Source organism: Meles meles, chromosome 10 (genome assembly GCF_922984935.1).
Source record: "Meles meles chromosome 10, mMelMel3.1 paternal haplotype, whole genome shotgun sequence".
Lineage (NCBI taxonomy): Eukaryota > Metazoa > Chordata > Mammalia > Carnivora > Mustelidae > Meles > Meles meles.
Window position 1 is genome coordinate 71,219,001 of NC_060075.1, and position 22,040 is coordinate 71,241,040.

General features: G+C 38.8%; 1 protein-coding gene across 1 annotated transcript; it reads left to right on the forward strand.

Moving 5' to 3' along the window:
* The first annotated feature begins 11,844 nt into the window (after positions 1 to 11,844).
* TFPI2 (tissue factor pathway inhibitor 2) lies at positions 11,845 to 17,241 on the forward strand. Its single transcript, XM_046020257.1, has 5 exons — positions 11,845 to 12,124; positions 12,411 to 12,617; positions 13,576 to 13,755; positions 15,297 to 15,467; positions 15,826 to 17,241. The coding sequence occupies exons 1-5, from the start codon at positions 11,845 to 11,847 to the stop codon at positions 15,885 to 15,887; spliced, it is 900 nt and encodes a 299-aa protein (XP_045876213.1). The 3' UTR covers positions 15,888 to 17,241.
* Positions 17,242 to 22,040: the final 4,799 nt, after the last annotated feature.

Genomic DNA, 22,040 nt, shown 5'->3' on the forward strand with positions numbered 1-22,040 from the left:
CTTTTGCCTGCTGAAAAAAGAGACAGTTCATACTTACACCCAAATTTCTGGACATGGTTCAGGTAAATATTAGCCAGCCCTTTCCTCTGCTCTTAACTTACGAAGGGAACTGTTTCTTTGTTTCAGCTTTCTACGATAACTGATTTCTTATGAATGCTCTCTGAACAATTCCAGCACTGCACACTAGCCTTGCAATTTTAAAGCTTCTTTATAATCTTCACTAATATGATTAAACCAAGCATTTGACTCTAACCACCTACTGGTAGGTTTGTGGGGATGTGGGAGAGGTCAGTTTAATCAGCATACAGTCTTAAACATCCAAAGCTTCTCCTTTTCTCCGTTTTGCTTTGTTGTTGTTGTTTTGTACAGTGTAAATATTTGGGTTTCCAACACTCAATCTCCAACACCAAAGCCCTCCATCATATGATATATGCCATTTAAATGAGCTTGAGGTCATTCCGAGGACTGGATTAATCCCCTGAAACGCTAGAGTAATCTGGTATTAACAGAGAACTAGACACAAACTGTTACTATAAGTTCTTTACAAATAACAGGTTGAAACATGAAACAATAGAGTGGAGATATAGCAAACAACCTCATTAATCAGAAATAAACGAGCATGTTACTTAGAATGTGTCTCGAAACAATACCAGGAAGTTCCGTGTAACTGTCACAATGCATTGGAAAGCAATCATTACCAAATGTATCAGGTAAAAGGTGACATAGTGGGCATACTGTTGGACATCATAAAAGAAGGATCTTCTGCACTCTCAACAATCTCTTCTCCTTAATTAGATAAATGGGCAATGGGGGAAAATGGTGCAGTAACTGGTGATACCCATATGCAATCATCTGGAAAGTATTTCATTGTAGCCAAGTGGCATCACACTTAAAACCTCTCCTTTTTTGGTATTCTCTTTTCCTCCTTTGTCTCCCTGGTCCAGTTTTTATAATGAGATATTTTTATGAAAGTACACATATTTAGGTCATATGTTATTTCAGCGAACAAAACATTGTATATTTATATGCAAATACTCTGCTAATAATTTATCAGCAATTAACTTATTTCCTTATAGTGATATAGTGGTATCATTTCCAAAACCTTTGAGGAAATATTATTTCCCTTCTCAATCTTATAATGGTCTCTTCTTCTTTGGGAAACAGACATTTTCACATATTTTTAGGGGCAAATGCCTAAATATGCCAGCACAGATATAGAAAAGAATACTCTATGAGGACCCAAAGTCAATGTTTCCCTTACCTTTTTATTTTTGCTTCTTTCTTCTTAACTTAGCAAACAATATGACACGAAAAGATTGTTCCTTCAACCTGTGTAATTGTGTAATTTTTGTTCGGTATTCGAGAGCGGTATTCAAGAGAGCTATTCACTCTCCCCTTCCTCTTACTGCGTTCAGACTATCTGTAACCATTCACAAGCAAATCTACATCTGCTGATCATTTTTAGTGGTTGAGATTATCCTTTGCACATTTTTTCCTCCATCTTGAAAAACTAATTCCACTGGCAATGACTCTCACACTTCAGTGTGTATAAGAATCACTTTAGGAACTTGTTAAAATATGAGCCCAATTGAAGAGGTTTTGATTTGGAATAGGACTTAGAATTTAATTTTCTCTGTTTTAGAGAATCCCTACCATGTTATTGACAATGAAATGATCACTCTTTGGCTCTTGCTAGGGGTGTGGTCCTGATCAAGTTACTTAAATTCTCTGTGCCTCAGTTCACTAGGAAATTGGAGCAATATGATTATGTAGGTTGCAGATTTCTTGGGAGGAATCAAGATTGCATAATGGTATGTGGCACAGGATACGTGCTCAGTACACGTTAGCTGGGTTACCCACTTATTTTGCACCTCTAGACTTTCAAACTCTGATATCTTACATGGCACTCGGTATAGGTGGCTTTATAAGTGCTCTTAAGGGATATCATGTGGACATGATTTAGGTCCCTTAATATCATGGGTAGCAGATGCCGTTGGTGCCATTCCTAGATCTCCCTTTCCAGAGTGGGGTGTTCATTTTCCCAGAGGTGCACATGTTGACTGCCAATGGCAAGCCTTCTGCATAGGTTTGTTCTTGGCTGATGGGAACCACTTCAACTGGTGATGTCTGGGAGATTATGGTTTCAGTTGGCCCCTGTGAGTAACCAGTAGTGTAGGGCTGGCTGAAGTGAGGTTCTAACAGTTCAGACCAGGTGCCTTTGGGCTGAAAAATCCTGTAACTGAGAACCTTCCAGAGCTCCCCATGGAGTCAGGATATGCTAGACATCTGAGACTACACCTTTGCTTAACTTCTGCTTCATCTTGCTTTCTACCTTCCTTCAGAGATTTCTTATAAGAGCTCATCCTTGGTAAATCACTTGGACAAGGATCCTGTCTTAGGCACTGATTCTGACAAATCTAAGACACAATAGGTTCTAAGGACCTTTATAAGAGCATCTAAGGCTTTCACAACTTTTATGTCCTTACTCCTGCCCATTGTTCAATATATAAAAGAGAATCATGGATTGTAGATAAAGTCACTAGCAATCTATGTCATAAATATTCACCTAGCCGTAGAAAAAAGTGCAAAGTATCTAACATCAATTTACTAACAAATGATCTCCGAATTCTAAAATTCAGTAATACTTTAAATAAAACACATTTCATTTGGTGGAGGTGAATCTTAGAAGATGAGGGAATGCTTACCAAACTTGATGCCATGAGACTTACATGAGAAAATTCAAAGAGTGAGGATCAAAATTCTAACTTCCTTCAAAGACAGCCAGATAAAGAAAGGGCAGTGTATATTGTCTGCATGGAGTCCCAAGGCTCAGAGTTGCACTGAAGGGTTTAAATGAATTCAGATATGGCATCATCCAATTATCCTTAAACCCACTTTACAGATGAAGTAAAGGTGGTCCAGACAGTTGAAGTGACCTGAATCATAAAAGGGGTGGCAACAGAGGTGGGCTGTAACACAGGTGTTTGGTTTTTGGCCTGGGGTGTTTTCAAATCCAGCACACTTCTCTCTGTTACCCTTCCCAAATCAGTGTAAAAGCATAGATTTGTTGTGTCATACTTTAGAATTACACAGGAAGAAAGCACAGAATTGAAAACAAGGGGCACTAAGCCTCCCTGTCCTAACCCCCCTCCCCCCAATCTCTGGGCAGCTCAAAGCTTCCAACTGAGCCACCTCTACATGGGAAGTTCTAAGAGGGGCTAGATCATATTACTGGCACTATTACCAAGCATCCTTACCCCCTTCCACCAGAATATAAAAGAGGAGGACTGAAGACTCAGACCAACAAGCTAAGGCAGCAATTATAGCTAATTCATGGCGGGGGGGGGGGGGGCGTTACCTACCCCTTTAAGTAGAAGATATTTGCTCTTTTACTTCTTCCATCTTGCCTACTATCAGGGGAGGTAAGGTCCAACAAAGTAAAGAGATGAGAAGGGGGAAAAAGTACCTCAGAGCTGTACCCCATTCATAGAGTAGGGGTTCTCTGTGGGAGGCAATACTGCCCCCCCCCCAGGGCTTTTTGAAAATATGTCAGATTGTTCATGGTTTTCAGGGGTTTTGTGGGTGTAAGTATGGGATGTAGGGAAGATAGAACTATTTAGAGTAGCTTAAGTGTCTCACTAATATCGTCCATAGCTTTCTTGTTAATCTATTCAAGAATTAAAGTGGCCTAGTATAAAGTTCAAAAGCTACCTGCTTTCTATTTGTTTTTACAAGTTATATAGATAAGCATATTTGAAGTAAGGCAACTTGACAAAATATTGAACTTACAAAATCTGTATTGGTGGAAATTATTAAAATTATTTTTAGAAGTCCCCTTTATACAGAAGATAAATCACACATTCTTTGAAATATAAATGTTGCTAACACACTTTAAATATTTTGATTTATAAACATTCCATTTGACACATTTTTTCAGAAACAAATCCACTATATTATGTACAATAAATTTGCAATCATAGGGCTATAAATTTTCTTATCTTGTACTATTCTTTTCCATCCTGACATTATACTTAGGACTATAAAAATAGCTAACATTTTATTTGTTCATCCAACAAATATTTACTGAGGACTATTATGTGCTAGACTCTATTCTAGATGCTTGAGGGTAGAGCAGAGAAAAATACAGAAAATGTTACCCATGAGGAACATACATTCTAATGAAGGGGAAAGGCAATAAACAAGATAAAATGTAACATATATTTATTGTGATAAGTGCTAGGGGAGGTATAATAAGTAATTTGTTTATTCCACAGATGCTTATAAGATTCTACTTTCCATAAGTCTAGCTCTCAGCACTGGGAAACAATGGTGACTATAACAGGAAAGTTTCCTGCTGTCACAGAGCTTATGTAATAGTCAGAGGATCAGACAAGTAAAACAAAATGAATAAACATAGTGATTTAAACTGATAAATGCTATAGTTTATGATAAGGAGTGACTAGAATGTGAAGCAACATCATTTAGACTGATTAGAAGTAGCCAGTGGGACCAAGACTGTCCAGGAGACAGTAAAGGTCAGGAGACAAGCATTTCATGCAAGGAGGAGGGCTAAGCAGAGGGAACAGCTCATGCAATGGGCAGGAAGTGGGAACAAATTTGTTGTACAAGGAGAACAGAATACACAGTGTAACAAGTAGAGTAAGATAGAGGGAGAGTGATGGGGTGAGGTCAGGAACGGAGACAGTAGCCAAGTCACATAACTGACTCAGAGGAGTGGTAAGGAATAAAGTGAGGCGTTAATGAAGGGTTCAGATTCTACTTTGAAATAAGTGAGGTGTGTGGGGTTGAAGGTAACTACAGTGGAAACTGGGATTTTATGGAAGAACATAACCTAAGAGTCCCTTAAGAACAGATAGATTTGAACAATATTGGTGGCCACGGATATAGGGAAATATGGGAAGATTAAAAATGTGGTTTGGAGGTAGAATTGACAGGACTATTGATGGATAGGGTGATGAAGAAATGGGAGATGTCAAGAGTGATTCCACAGTTTTGGGCTTGAAAGTCTAAATAGAAGTGTCACTGACAGAAAGAAAGAAGATTGGGGCATATGGTCAAGTCTTCAGTTTAAGACATATAATATTTGAGATGTCTATTAGATATCCAGGTAGAGATATTTAGAAGATGTAAGCATTTGGAATTCAGAGGTGAGGTCAAGACTATACACAAATGTGTGTGTGTGTGTACACACTTAAAATCACATAAGAAGAAAGTTCAGTTAGAAAGGAGTTCTCAAGGTTGAGCTTTGAGTCATTCCACTTTTAATGGGCAGGTCGAGGAGAAGGACGGATTGAGAAGGAATAGTCAACTAAGTAGGGGAAACCAGAAGAATGTGGTAAAGTAAAAACTAAAAGAAAAGCATTTCTTTTAGTGAGGAAGAATTTGAAATGGTTAAATATTACTGAGATGGAAAAACATGGTCCCTGGTGACCTCAGTGGCAACAGCTTTGGATGTTGTATGAATTGAGAGGTCCAGTAAGATGTGGCAATAGGATGAGGTGCCCTTGACGGGAGCACTTCCTGTTCTTCCTCTTCCCAAAGTGGAAGTTGAATCAGAGTGCAATGTTTGGGGGGGGGGGGGTGGGCAGATGAGGAAGTGGAGGCAGATAGTGAAGATAAGATTTCTGATGAGTTTTGCTGGAAACGGGAGCAATGAAATAAGGCTCTAACAAGAAAGGGATGGAAAGTCAAATATGAACTTTAACTTTGGGATGGGAAAAAAAAAAAATCAGAGATAGAGCACTCCAAATGGAAACTATTTAAAGAACTGATGTTACAGAGGAGTGAGAGGAGTAAAGTCCTCTAGAAGGCAAGAGGTGAAAGGACCCAGGGCAGTAGCTACAGGGTTGGTGTCTGGTTGGACCAGGGCATGTCTTCTACTGTAAGGGAAGGGAAGAGAGTGCCAGACATCCTGCTGACCTATAGGAAGAGTTCACACTTCTCTGGTTCATTCAGTAGACCTAGTCCATGCTAGTGTAGTCAACTCTCTTTCAATATGACCTTTTAGTTTGACTCAGTTTGCTTCCTTAGCTAGTAGCCAAGAGAGACACCCCCCCCCCCAAGAAATAGTAAGAGTCTTAGGAGATATACTGCCCTTTCAAACTGCAACTATGGCCTCCCCCTGCCCCCCAAATGGTATGTTGTCCCTCCTGTTTGACTTAAGAGACGAAAGCTTTTCTATATAAAACTAGAACAAACGAGCATTTGCAGGGTTTATGACAGACACGTTAGTAAGTAATGTATAACTAACATGAGATTTGGGCTAGGGTTATAAAAAAAGGACAATATTTTTGTAGGAAAGAGTGTCTTTATACTTGAAAGGTCAAGCTCCATTACTTTCTGCTAAATATAACTCTGAAAATAAGGATTTAGTGATTAACTCTCTCAATCCTCTAATCTGATTATTAACTTTGGCAGATGTTTCTCTTAGAGAATTATAGCAATGTATTTAAATTGCAGTGATCTGTTTGTTCTCAATTACAAACTTCATGTTTGAGTGAAAAGGAAGTCTGTAATCTAGCTGTCCAGGTACTGAACTGAGGTCATGAGCACGTGTTATATATAATAAACCTGACTTCGGGCCCCACTAATATGTAAGAGAAATTCGTTTGTACAGGGAATGAGACCAGTGGATCAGGATTCCAATGGTCTGAACTAACTGTATAGACATGGCCCCATCATATATTCACCTTAAGTTTCAGTACTCATTTGCAGAGTGGGAAGCATAAAGTATCACCCTCAGTGGTGATTGTGGGAGATATAAACTCTCAATAAACATCATATTCATTATTATAGTGCTTGCTACTCCCACATGATATACAGGAGTTAGGGGCAATTTTCTATGTCTTTCTCCCCTTCTTGACATGCCACTCTCTGGTGGATTAGCAGCCCAGGCTAGAATTCTGGGCAGGTGGTGGTGAGACCATACTGTGCTAGGAAAGTCTTGGATAAAGTAGTCCAAACTTTGTCCCAACATTTTGGGTGCCCTACATAGTTAAGTATGCAGCAGTGTGAGTAAGAAAAAAGATGGCTTGCCTCTTAAGTGGGCATGATAGCTGAATGAACATACATCTAGGTAGAAGAGAAAGGGGGTTTCTGAGATTCTGCCTTTCTACAGAAGGCAATGCTTTGCTAGAATCACAACAGCTTAAAAAAACAAAACAAAACACACTGACCAAAGCAAGCAGCTGTTGAAGGAATGAGTCTCTGTGTCCCACAGGCATAAAAGTTACAATGTTAGATATGGTTATGTAGATTGGCTTTTGTTTTGAACTGAGCTCTTACCAAAATTTTATTTCCTCCTCTATGATCCCATAAAACCTAGTACATATCTTTAATATTGTACTGAAAACGCTATATTGCAGTTGGGTTGTGATGTTCATCTGTCTACTCTTCTACTCTATTATGCTAGGAGATCCCTATATGTATTTGTCTTTGAATTCCAAAACGCCTAGCACAAGGTTTGGCACGTATTAAATAGTAATTCTGCTTATTTTTAAAATATATGGATGAAGAAATGATCACGGTAAGAGACACATTAAATATCCCATTATCTCGTTCCCCCTAAGGAGAACAAGAATAATAAAATTAGGCGCAGGGAATGTCTCCTCCTCTTACAGGGTCCCACCTTATTATACACTGCTCACAGATGCACTCTGTATCTGACAGAGGGCGCACTAGAGTAAACATTTCCTACGTGACCCAACTCGCTAGAAAAACACCTTGTGGGTGAAGGAGTTGCCTAAACTTGAACAAAATCCTCGTGATCCCTAATCTCTCAGAAGAGATGAACTGCCTTTCTTATCAAACGTGTAAAGTTCTTGTTCGTGCCAGATGGACTCACTTCAGATTTTATTTTGACAGGACTTCAGCTAACAGGCAGGCAGGATTTTGCTTATTGAGGAGTTAATTAATGTCACTCCTTAAGTGACTATGATATATAATATATATCCCCAAATCACGGCCTCAGTTAATTCACCTCATTCAGTTATGAGCTAGACATGCCACTTCTCTCTGAGGTGTCTGACAGAGAGGAAGACCATCTGCCTTAATCCTCTTGTTAAATTCATAATCACCGTCCAAGCCTGTGTGGCTCTCAGAAGATAGAACGTCTTACTCGAGACTTGGGACTTCTAGGAACCAATGTGTTCCAAATCAACTTAGTCTCCATTTTGGAGGAGGGCATGTGGGAGATGGTGAGAAAGACTTAGAAGCAAGGATCTGACACACGCACAGGTGTTCCTGAAGCTTCTGTGTGTATTCATTCTGATATTTAGCGTTCCACTCTGAGGTCTCCGTACAGTAAAAAGAGTCCAGGTACAGAATGTAAGGAAGAATACAGGGCTGAATATCAAGAACCTGGGTCCTAGTCTCCACCTCTGTCAACAACTAAGATAAGGAAACATGGCCAGGTCTCAATATAGAATTCTGCAAAATGAAAATAGTGGAATGGAGGATATTTATAGTTCCTTCAACATTCAGATTATAAGAACTCCATGACTTATTTCACAGAACTCTGAACTATTTTGAAGCTCTATTTTTAGCCACAGCCACTTAAACTAATACTTGGTGTAACAATGACAAATCAATCTGGGTGACTGTTCTTTGCGGTTCCCTCTAGCCTTCCACTTCCTGTTGACTTTGGATAAAGGACTTCTTTTCCTTTGCTCTGTGGTAAACTTTTGGCCTAGATACTGGTTTAAGGATACAGAAGCACTGTGACATCCTTATGGAGGCTGGTTGCTGTGGTCACATGGCTTCTTCCACATGGTGCTAAAGAGAAATTCAGTAATTTAAAATAATCCCGGAAAATTTAATTCCCCTTACATTGGAAGATATGTTTTTCATGGATATGAAAATACTCAAGTGGTTTGCAATTAAGAAGCATAATTTCCTTCCTGATAACTTGGCCTGATCATCTCAAACTTCTAACTAGCCCCATTTGTTGAATTCTTCTTCCCTGTCTCTGCTCAGTGGTCAAAGGAGTGTGAAAGATGCACCTGATTTGGCATAGAATAAAGGAAGGTAATTAACATTTCCTGAGTGCCTCTGAACATGAATTTTGCCCTGTGTCCATAGACTCTACACCTGGGGGGTGAAGGGCCTGATTTTGGTCCTTTCCCCATTCTCCTTCCCCTCCATGAGAATGCAGCATCCTGTGTCCTTACTAGGACTAAGGCCTCTGCTCTGACTCAAAGAATCCTAAGCTCATTTCCCCAGAAGAAACCATCCCAAAGTTATATATGATTGTGTGACACCTTCCTAGGCAGAGAGGGCACCGCTGAGTTCAGCCAAAGAGGAGAGCTGATGAGAGCAATGTCACAGGCTTTAGTCCTAAGAGGCCAGTTCATGTTGCTGTTTCCTGCTGTAGTTGACACTCCATTTTAATGTTTTGGGCCAAGGCTCTCAATTGGACTCAAAACATGGACAATCTGGCTGGCTCCTGTGCCTGTGTGTAAGGCACTGAAGCCTATCTTTTTGAGTTCTGAGGCCTTGTCCTTTAATCCTCACAATACGCATGTAAAAGTAGAGTCATTATCCATTTTACAGATAAGGAAACCAAGGCTTAGAGAGCTTATGTGACTGTTCAAAGGAGCAAGGGGTAAAATTCATTTTCCCACTGCATCCTGCAATTTCCCAAAATCACCTGCTCGAATATAGGCGATTCCTCTTTTTTTTTTTAAAGATTTTATTTATTTATTTGACAGAGAGAGAGAGATCACAAGTAGGCAGAGAGGCAGGCAGAGAGAGAGAGAGAGGGAAGCAGACTCCCCGCTGAGCAGAGAGCCCGACGTGGTACTCGATCCCAGGACCCTGAGATCATGACCTGAGCCAAAGGCAGCGGCTTAACCTGCTGAGCCACCCAGGTGCCCCAGGAGATTCCTCTTTTTATATGAAGCTAAAAGATGATCAAAAAGTACCAGCACATGAGAACAAAGAACAGAAATGACAATAGTCAATGCTGAATGGCAAGTTTGAATCAGTCCTTGAATTTATTTTAGTCCATATGGGACATATATTTAATCATATTCAGAATAATGAAAATCATATTCAGAAGAATGAAAATTTGAAGTTGAATTAACTTTTCTCCTGAAAGTGATACTGGCAGTTTGGTAAAACTTCCCTTCTCTCTTAATGTTTGGGAAGGGCTCATCTGATTCTCCTATGAATGTGTCTTTCTAAAATAGCTGGCTGCTGCAGTGGCTGGCATGCTAAAGCCAGTGCGTGTTGGCTCTGGTGAACTGACTGTACCTATTTCCAGTTCTGGTTGTTTGAAATTGGCCATAATGGGAGTCCTGACAAACCATGGAAATCAGGAGACTATACAAATCAGCAAACCCTTCTAAGTTCCCCTCCTAAAAGCTGGTTGTTAAACATTTGTCCTCACATCTTGGACTGTTAATCATAGATGTCTGGTAATCTGACAGCATCAGTTAACACTGAATATTTCCAGGACAGGCTAGTTTTCTTAGGAATAGGATTCTATGGCATGACACCAGAATAACTGGTGTGCAAAATGTCCCAGACCATTAACTCTCTGTGAGCATAGGGTTTCTCAGAAACTTTGAAGGGAACTCCTGTAAACTCCTTCCAGATCCTCAGGAGAAGCCGGGAATAACTGTTCTCTGGAAAATATTAAATACAACAAGAGGAAAAGGGGGAGGAAGACACATTCATCAAGAGAATCCATTAAAATGTTCACCAAAAGTATCTTCAACATTTCATATGAAATCCAAGCATAAATAATTTGTTTTGTATAAAGAAATAATCAGTCTCAGGCTAATATGTCAGAGGAGCAATGAACGCTCATGCACTGACGATTAGGAATAGGCAGGAAGGGATCGATCTGGGATCCCCTACAGCCACCTTCCTATGGAGTTTCACGTTCCAGCTCAAAAAACACAGCCACAATACTAACACAGGGCTGATGAAGGGTGGGGAGGATATAAAATGATACAATCATTTTGGAAAAGTGGCAGTTTTTAACATTTTTAACATTTATAAATATTTTACCCACAAGTAATTAAAGTTTAAACAAATATGTATGCCCTAAGCAGCTTTATTCATAACAGTCTCCAACTAGAAGCAACACAATGACCGTAACAGGACATTTGTAGTATATTCATACATTGGACTCAGCATTTAAAAGAAATGAACTATTCAATAACATGGTGTGTCTTGAAAACAGTAGTGGAGCAAAGGAAGTACAAACAATACATACTTTATGATTCCATTTGCATGAGATTCAAGAACAGGCAAGACTCTGGTGTTAAGTGGTTGCCCCTGCCTGGGATCAGAAGGATTGACTGGGAGAGGGTATGAGAGAATGTTCTGGGGTGCTGCAAGAGTTCTAATTCTTGACTGGAATAGTACTGTACACTTAAGATCTATCACAAGCCTTTTATTAAATGTAAATTAAATCTTGACTGAAAGAAGTACGCAAGCATAAATGTAAATAGATACACATACTTAACTTTCTAATCTTTCTAATCTAATCTAATAATTCGTTGCAACGAATTAGGCTCCCCTCAGCTGAATTTCACACTTGCTCTCTGCCTTCAAATACTTGGACGTCGGGCTTTCACCATGGAGATTCAGGCTTCCCTGTGATGCCGCAAGTTGGAACCTTGTGCAATCACCCCCAGGTCATTTCCCTCTAGCTTGCGGACTTCCCATCACTCACATAATGCCTCGTCTAGTCACTCCCGCAAAGCTAGGAGAAAGTTTGGGAGGCAGGTTCAACCTGGTGGGGAATCCCCCCGGCCAGTCCCTCGCCCCCGCACTTTCCTACACAGGGCTGTGACAGGTCACAGCCTGTAGGGCATGAATCAGCCTCCCGGGCTCGGCACAGGCACGCTCCGCCCCCCTCCGGGGTCGGGAGGACAATCAACCTACATAAAGCAGGCACCCACCACATCGGCACTCAGGCTGCCTGGAGGCTGGACCTTGTGCAGCCTCTACCCACCGGCACATTCAAGAAACGCCTCGCCTCGAGGGCCACTCAAACGGGACAGCATGGACTTTATGACCGGCATAGGGGTTACGCTTCTGTGGTTGTACCTGATGGCGAGCGGGCGGGCCACCAGTGTTCAGAACTCTCCAGGTACTGCCGGGTGTGGGGACCCCTCCTCTTTGCGCCGGGCTTCTGCCCTGGGGTAAGATGGGAGGGTGCTGCAACTGTGGGGTTCCGGACTGCACCCGCTCTCTTTGTCCCACTCTCCCCAGACCCCTGTCGCACAGGGCGTCTGGGAGCGGTGGGAAGGGATGCTCCTGCAGAAGTTTGTATTTTTCTCTCTGCGACTCCCCTTGTGCTGGGAAGCAGAGGGACAGACGTCCTCGGGAAGCCTCTACCTTCCCGGAGACGTGGCAGACCTCCTTCCCTCTCTCAGGCTCTCCTTCTGCTCCTCCAGAAGGAAACAATGCAGAGACCTGCCTCCAGCCCCACGAAGTGGGGCCCTGCCGGGCCCTGATTCGCCGTTACTACTACGACAGGTTCACACAGAGCTGCCGCCAGTTCTTCTACGGGGGCTGCGGGGGGAATGCCAACAATTTCGAAACTTTGGAGGACTGCAATGAAGCTTGCTGGAGGATAGACAGTAAGTGGCCATGCTCAAGCTCAGATCTCCTGGCTGCTAGTAACTTAATTTCCCAGATCCCATTTTCTACAGTAAGTTTTAGCTTTTATTTTCTCAAACATTAAGTAAGGCTCACTTATTATTTCCAGAAAGTAATCCCAAGTTTACACTGGCTAACAAATTTCTCTCCTAAGTAGCTTTTATCATAATTCAGTGTCTGTGCAGACTCAGAGCAAGAGTTCACCGTAGGGCATAATAATGCAGGGGTGTGATGTATTGGGTACCACATAAGTACTTTTCTTTATCCTTAGTTCTAAACCCATGGTTTTTTTATGCCTCCTGGAGAGCCCTGTTTCCTCCTGTCAATTATCCATCAATCTGACATACTTTTCAGCAGATTTTACTGTTAAGGTGTGATTTAGCTAACTGTAACTTTTCCTTTTGTCCCCTGACACCCAAACTTGTTTTGGGTTAGTACAGGGATATAGTAGAGATTCATGATCATGGTTTCTATTTCATTCCAATCATATTTTTATATCTGGTAAGGCCTGTAACAAAACATGGGACTTTGCCATTCAAGGAACTAAGCCAAGGAAAAATGTGTATGTATTCCTATGAATAAGTCTGATTAACTTCATATGAAGAAAAATCAGAACACCCTGAGAGAACAGAGAGAGTTTCCACTGTATTTGGCTGACTCAGGTCTGGAGCTATTTAAAAAAAAAAAAAAAAAAAAAAAAAAGAGCTAAATAACTGGATGAATGAAAAGTCTTTTGGGGATTTACTATCCCAGTACTAAATGTGATACTGTTTTCTCCCCAGTTGTTTCTGAAAATACAGTAAAGTTTTGAAGTAATGCTAAGTAAGTATTACTTACTAATTACTTCAGTAACTTAGTAATTAGTAATACTGAAAGTAAGTAATACTAAATACTAAAGCTAATTTTTGACTAGCATTTTTTATGCCCTCCTTTTCCTAGAAGTTCCTCCTATTTGCAGGTTGGAAGTCAGTAAGGGACGGTGTGGAGTGCCCAAAGGAGAGTACTTCTTCAATCTAAGTTCCATGACATGTGAAAAATTCTTATCTGGCGGGTGTCACAACAATAAGAACAGGTTTCCAGACAAGGATACTTGTATGGGCTACTGTGCACCAAAGAAAAGTAAATACTATTTTTTATGGGGTTTCTATTTCATTTCTTTAAGATTTTAGGATGGGAGAAAAATAATACTTTGATGTGTAATTACATGCCTTGTGTTCTGATGATTTCACATATAGTAGGGTATCATATATGCCCTGTGAGGTAGTATTATTATTATTCCCCCATTTACATATGAGAGTACAGGCTACCGTAAGTAAGTTAATGACTTGCCACATTCTCAGCGCTAGAAAGTCACAAAGCTTTGCATGATTTAAGTTTTTGCTTCCTGTTCGGGATTGTTTCTTTAGGACTATTTCTCATCTTCTCAATTTACATATAAAAATTAAAGTATTCTGGGGGCACCTGGGTGGCTCAGTCGATTATGCATCCAACTCTTGATTTAGGGTCAGGTCATGATCTCAGGGTCCTGGGATCAAGCCCCAAGCATGGAGATTAAGTTTTCTCTCTCCCTTTCCCTCTGTCCTCTTCACTTCCTCTTCCTCTCTCTCTCAAAATAAGTAATACCATTAGGGCGCCTGGGTGGCTCAGTATGGCTCAGGTCTTGATCCCGGAGTCCCGCATCAGGCTCCCAGCTCCACAAGGAGTCTGCTTCTCCCTCTGACCTTCTCACCTCTCATGCTTTCTTTCACTGCCTCTCTTTCAAATAAATAAATAAAATCTTTAAAAAAAAAAAAAAGGAGAAATCTTAAAAAAAATCACAGTATTCTGAATGCCATGAATTCAGGTTTATATGGAATCACTTGTGTATAGGATGTAGTAGAACATATCCAGACCTCAGATGGTGAAATCTTGAAAATTTCTGTCTAAAGTTTTTGGCTAGATTTCTGTATCCTTTAGTAATTGCAAAGTATAGGACAAAGACCTCTCCATCCTTCTTTTTTCTGCTCCTATTTCTTGCCTACATCCCCACCTCCTTAGTCCCTGAAATAACAGGTTACTTGGGCAATATTTCTGTAGAGAGAGACAATACAGGCATTTTCCCTAGGCATAGCAGGGACACACATACAGAAAGATACATAAACTTAACAAACAAGGAAAACTTGCTTTGGAAGAGATTTGAGGAAGCTCTATAATTGCACTGTACGCAGAATCTCGAGTTAATGAGAAGATGGTTGTTGCTTGTGTTTCCTTAAATGTTTTATATAAAGATAAATGTTCCAATGGCTGCTTGGGAATTACATAAATGTATTCTTAATTAATGATGGAAGGAGAACTGATAAAAACGTTTAGAACAAACCTACCAACACAAGAAAATTTACTAAAGCATGTCATATATCAACCCTTGAAACACAACCAATTTCTACTTTAATTTCTTAACACATTCAAATGATACAAGGACATAACTTCAGAAGAAATTCTCTCCAGTTTATAAAAATTTTAGAATTAACAAACTAGAGCATGCAAGCTTTCTTGAAGATTGAGACACACTTTTTCAATGGTTTGGTATGATATTCTGAATTCAGAATGAAGCTTCAGTAATCATCACAGTTTATTAATTTTGGTATTATTACATTTCTAATTTTGTTTTCCTTTTCATCAAGGTCCGTCATATTGCTACAGTCCAAAAGATGGGGGAAAATGCTCTGCTAATGTAACTCGCTATTATTTTAATCCAAGACACAAAGCCTGTGAGGCCTTCACCTATACTGGCTGTGGAGGGAATGACAATAACTTTGTTAACATGGAGGACTGCACACGTGTTTGTCTAAAAGGTAGTAGATTTTTTCTTATTCAATTTTAAACTAACTTTATAAATAATTCATAAGGAAAATTATATTTTTATGTATCCGTTGTCCTAATAGCATATTGCCATTTCTAGACCATTTCTACATAAATAGCACTTTAGTACCAGTCAGTTTTGTTAAACACTTGTACTGGTTAGCTTCAACAGATAGTAGCTGTATCCTTGCATTTTAAAGGTAGAAAGTTATTAACTTGAGTGGATAGTGAGTAAAACTGACTTTATACTCATTAAAAATAGTTGAGGTGTGTAAGCATATTGGAAATGTTGATTTAAAGTGAGTCTATGTGATAGTGAGATATGTGATATTTTTATTTTGTTGACTTTAGCTGTGAAGAAGGAAAAGAATGAGAAGATATCCGACACTGTTTTGGTCATAGAAGACTACTAACTTGGAAGGAGTAATTTTAACCTTTTCCCCTATATGTCATCTTGTGGATGCTATTGGCTCTGTGGTTATATCTGAAGAATAATATGGTGATATGGGGAAATGAATCATTAATCATTTATACATCCATTTTTATTACTACAGGTTATTTTTTCATGTATTTTTACACATAACCAGCTGCTATTCAAATGTGAATCGATTATTTTTAATTTACCATTCACCTATATTTTATTGTAGTTGAATTCTTGCTGTGCCTAAGATATAAAAGCAAATAATGACTCACTCAGTTCTTGGAGTTGTTCTTCCTGATTTCAGCAGTGATAGTAACTAAAAAGAAAAGACGATATATTCTCTTAACACATATGATCATAAAAAGGATCAGCAAATACATTTTATTCTGCATTTAAAAGTTGGATTATAGGAGCACCTGGGTGGCTCAGTGGGTTAAGCTTCTGCCTTTGGCTCAGGTCATGATCCCAGAGTCCTGGGATCGAGCCCCACATCGGGCTCTCTGCTCTGCAGGGAGCCTGCTTCCTCCTCTCTCTCTCTGCCTGCCTCTCTGCCTACATGTGATCTCTGTCTGTCAAATAAATAAAATTTAAAAAAAAAAAAAAAAAGTTGGATTATACTTTAGGTCCAAGGAAACAAACTTGCAGATTTACCAACAGTTTAGAAAATATTACAAGTGCTATTATATAGACATGACTAACTTTTATATCTACTGTGTCATTTAGAAGATAATAACTTTTTTGAATAAAAAGTTGGTAAATTTATTAAAATCAGAAATGCTTTCTTCCGGGATAAAATTCTCTCTCTCTCTTCATCTACCTTTCTACCCATCCATCCCCACTCACATGTATGTATTTGTTTATACATATAGATCTTACATTACTTCCAAAGACATAATAGACATAACACTAAAATTGTTAGAGATTTTGAACTGAATGTTCAAGGCATTTACTTAAATTACATCAGAGACCATGCATGAATTTGATAATTTAAATTCTACTAATGAATTATTCTTGATAAATATGATCATTCCAGTTAAACAGTTTGTTCTTTCCTCTGTAATAAAAATATTTTTAAAAATTCCTACATTTTCATGGGAAGGTCCGTATATTTAAAAGTATGCCCCCAATCTAGCAAAATTATAAGTGCATTTGCCTTTTGCTTGAGCAATCCCTCTTTTAAAAATCTATCCCAAAGGTATTGTGACAAAAATACAAAATGGTATATTCCTGAGGGCATTCATTGATGTATTATTTGGAACAATCAATAATAGGAAACAGACCAGATAATCATAATCAGGGGATTAAAGATATGAATGTAAAAATGAACAAAATACCTATATATGGATATCATCTGATCCTCAGAATACATTTTTAAAAAGGCTCTAGAGCAACATGAATAAATACATCACAGAGGACATAACAGTATTAAAATAGTTACCTGTAGCAGGAAGGAGGAAACAGGATGGGACAGGCATGGAGATCAAATTTATGTGAATGTGCCTCATTATATGGCTGTGATCTTAGACCATGTAAACATTTTGTATAATAAGAAAGCAAAATATAAAGAATAGAAAGCATTCCTTGTACAACTGGAAACAAACTAAAACAGTTGAACCCAAATGAATATCAAATAATGGCCTAACTTCAGAAAGAATATGTAATTATTTCTGGTGACTTTCAAAGCCAGTATTTTGACTGTCCTTTAAGGGATATAATCTAAGGGTCAAGTAAATTCCGAAGAAATCTGAAAGTGCATTTAGTAGTCTTTTTTTTTTTTTTTAAGATTTTATTTATTTGGCAGAGAGAGACACAGTGAGAGAGGGAACACAAGCAGGGGGAGTGGAAGAGGGAGAAGCAGGCTTCCTGCTGAGCAGGGAGCCCGATTCGGGGCTCGATCCCAAGACGGACACTTAACCAACTGAGCCACCCAAGCGCCCCTGCATTTAGTAGTCTTATTAGTAACATTGATATTTTTATTTTGAAATTACATGGAATGCTACATTTTACTATATATTCTGTATGAAAATATAAGAATTTATTTCTTTGGAAGTTAAGATTTTCAGTGTTAAGTGAAAAAGTATGGAAATTAAGAAATTAAGAAAAACTCTTTAGATTTTAAATTGGAATATAAGTATTAGCATGAAATCAAAATTTATTTTCTCTTTGAAAAAAGAAAAGTATTTTCCACCCTCCCACTGAAATATCCTTGAAGCAATGACAATTCAGTAGCAGTAAGTACACCTCCCATTCAGATGGTGGTCTCTAAATAAGATTTCTCAGTAGAAGGAATCAGGGAACCAGGGCTCTTAGGAGAAATCACTGAATCCAGGTATGGAAGAGGAAATACATAAGATGAACCTGGGCCATCTTATTCCAGAGAATAAGGAAGCTATTTGAATCATGTCACAAAAACAGGGTACATTAAGGGCCTTTTGGTGATCTAAAATAGGGTGGTATGAACATGAAAACAAATAATGACTGCAACATATATGAATACATTAAAATGAATACAGAATGAGTTAATAATTACACACCTCCTTGGTCACTTTTGGAGGTTGTTAGGGAACTCTCTCATTACTTTGAAAAATGATAAATTAAGAGAAAGAATAAAGCATTTATTCTATTTTGTTTATCCTTAACATTTTACCAGGAAACTAAATAGTGTATGAAAGTCATTCACAGAGAATCTCAATTAAACACACACACTGAAATGTTAGAAGATAGCTCTCATGAAAGTACACATCTGGGTAATGATCATCCATGGATGCTGAAATCATGGCACGAAAGGTTGATGGAGGAATTAGGCTTATGTTTCTGAATCCATGGATAATTTGAACATTAATAAATATGTGCCACAAGACATTATTTATTCTTGATATGATGCAGTAAGGAGTGCACACCTCCTCCCCATGAAGGACTCTTGCAGAATGAAAAAAGAAAAAATGAAGTTCAAACCTTTAAATCTTACTATCATATTGCCAGATCATGAGGTGATATTGGGGATAAAGGCACAATTTACAAGAAACCAGGGAAGGTCAATCAGCCAAATCCATAATGTTGGACACTGTATAGGACAGATATGTTAGGTTCTCTAAGAAACTACTGACATTTTTTTTTAAAGATTTTATTTATTTATTTGACAGACAGAGATCACAAGTAGGCAGAGAGGCAGGCAGAGAGGCAGGCAGAGAGAGAGGGGGAAGCGGGCTCCCCGCAGAGCAGAGAGCCCGATGTGGGGCTCGATCCCAGGACCCTGGGATCATGACCTGAGCTGAAGGCGGAGGCTTTAACCCACTGAGCCACCCAGGTGCCCCACTACTGACATTTTTAAAAGGAGTGGGAGGAGGAATGTTTTTATAGCTTTTATATGGGATGTAACCAAAAAGCAGCATTAACATTAAAAGGTTTTGGTTGAGTAAGGCCTGCATTTGGACTACTTTGGGTGGTTTTTGAGAATGATTGTAGCCGAAGGATCTTATGTGCTTGGGGACTGTCCAGGGAGTGATTCGGAGCCTTTGAGAATTCTGGGAGTTCTTGGTACTACAGGGAAGTTTGATTTGGTATTTGCTGCCTTTAACTTCCCTGTAGCCAAAGCCCTCAGGGGGATTGCTCACCCTACATTCAGCCTACAGCTGTAGCTCTCTGTTCAGGTTGGGTAGGAATTAGAGCCTTCAGAAAACAACTTTCTAATACCCCAAATGTCTGCCATTTTATTTTAATGAGGAAATAGATAAACCTGTCATAGGTCATCCTGCCATCTAAGGGAAATTCCTTCTTGCCACAGTCAGTCTGAAGATAAGTCACTGCTGTGGTTTCACCAGACAGACTGATTAAAAGGAATGTCTCATTGTGGGACACAAAAAGACACACACAAAAATAAGCTGGCTTTTAATAAAATAGTCTTTTATTGAGAAAAAAATTACTCTGGACCACCACTCATTCCTCCTCTAGGCGCACACACTGTCACATGTTGAAAAACAGAAACTGCAATGGAGCTTTTCAGATTGCCTGGATCACAGTATCTCCAAGTATACATGCTCTCTGCCAACAATCTTGGAGACATTTATTTAATGATACTATTCAGTAAAAGAATGTCCTCTAGAGTGTCTGCCCATGTATTATTATAGTGGCTGCACAAGCTTATCTTTATAGGCTTCATATTTACAGTAAATTATAGGTCTTGTGATAAAACAAGCAAAGGTAGAAAAGTACAGCTTATAGTTTTAAGATATTCTTTGTCTAGATATTCTGTTTTAAGACTAGAATGGAGGCAAGCAAATGAAGGAATTGGAATCATCCCAAAGCATTTCTCCCTTCACTCAGTATTCAATTTGTCACCTAGTATATGTATTCAAGTCTATGGTAATGCTGCTATCTTATTCCAGGAAAATTAAAAAATTATCCCAAGTTGCCCTTCTGTCTCTCTGCTCCCTATCCAGTCATCCACACTGATGCCACAGTATCAGGTTACTCCTTTTAAAACTCTTCAGTGGTTCCCACTGAATCTTCATGTTAACTGTCCAAGCTCCTAGTGTGCCATTTAAGACTTCTTACAAGTGGACCATGACATTCCTCTCCAGATTTATCTCCCCCAATCTACCATCACCTATAAGCTACAATTCAGTTGCACTAAATTATGGTCAATTTCCAAAGTATGTCATACTACTTTGTTTTTTTTTTTTTGGTAACGTAGTAAACAAATTTTGTGCATAAGAAACATCCAGGGAGTCAGGCACTATGCCTCATGCCCAGGAGTTTTGATCTAGTGGGTTTGAGATGTACATTACAATGACTCCAGCTGATGAGGAGGTACACATGTGTCACACTTTGAGGAACACTATTTTATGCCCTTGTAAGTTTTTTTTCCTTTTCCTTTGAAACAAATATCCTTCCTTCCTGACCTCTCGACAAGCTGAATCTTTTGGATCTACCTCAAGTAGGTTTAATCATTTGTCCTGTGGGTTTGACTGTATCTAGTACAGCTTCCTGGTTGCACTAATACAGCATATAGTTATTTTCCTAGAAGTTTTATTGTTAGAATGTTCAAGTTTTTCATGCAAAATTAATAGATTATATTTTGATTTTAAAATGTGTCATTATACATATTGTATACTGTATAAAAAATCAAAAGTATATCAAAGGATAAAAATTAAAATGATCCAGAATTTCAGCACTAGGTGATTATCAACCACATTTCTGTTTCTTTGAAGTGGAAGTAGCTTAGTCAAGAGGTATAAACATGCTAATGGTCTCCGTATATACTGACCAATTACATTACAAAATTATATCAGTTTATCACCATCTAAGAATCTAAGAATATATGCAAATGCCCAACACATTGGGTTTTAAATGAACAGAAAAACAAATCCCTCTTTGTTATAATAAAATGATATCTCTTCATTATTGTAATTGATATTTCCAGGATTGTTACTAAGGTTGAACCTTTAAAAATTTTATATGTTTTCGGGCGCCTGGGTGGCTCAGTGGGTTAAGCCGCTGCCTTCGGCTCAGGTCATGATCTCAGGGTCCTGGGATCGAGTCCCGCATCGGGCTCTCTGCTCAGCAGGGAGCCTGCTTCCCCCTCTCTCTCTCTCTCTGCCTGCCTCTCTATCTACTTGTGATCTCTATCAAATAAATAAACAAAATCTTTAAAAAAAAAAAATTTTATGTTTTCTTCCATTAAAGGTTAATACTTCCCTTTAAACTTAGCTTAAAATTTTTAACATAAAAATAGAGCTTAAATTATACAATTTAATTTTAACCATGAAAGTTTTCAAATATACAGAAAAGTACAGAAAACTATTTAACCAAACTACTTTAAAAAACACGATAGGAGTTTTCCAGGTCTGTTTCAGGTGCTTTTTCTATTTTAACAGAGCTCAAGACTCAAAATGCACCTCTTTCTTATTTCCCCTCACTTTCATGAGAAGCAACTGCTCTCCTGATGTTGGAGTGTATACTTTCTGTGCATATTTTAATGCTTGTATTATAAACATAATAACCCATAGCAATATGAATTATTATTCTTTGCGTTTTAAAGTTACTTATATGGTGTCAAACCGTGTGTATCCATCGCCATCACTCTTATGTTTTGGACATACCCTATAAATCTATACTGTTTCATGAAGATCTGCCACATTTATTT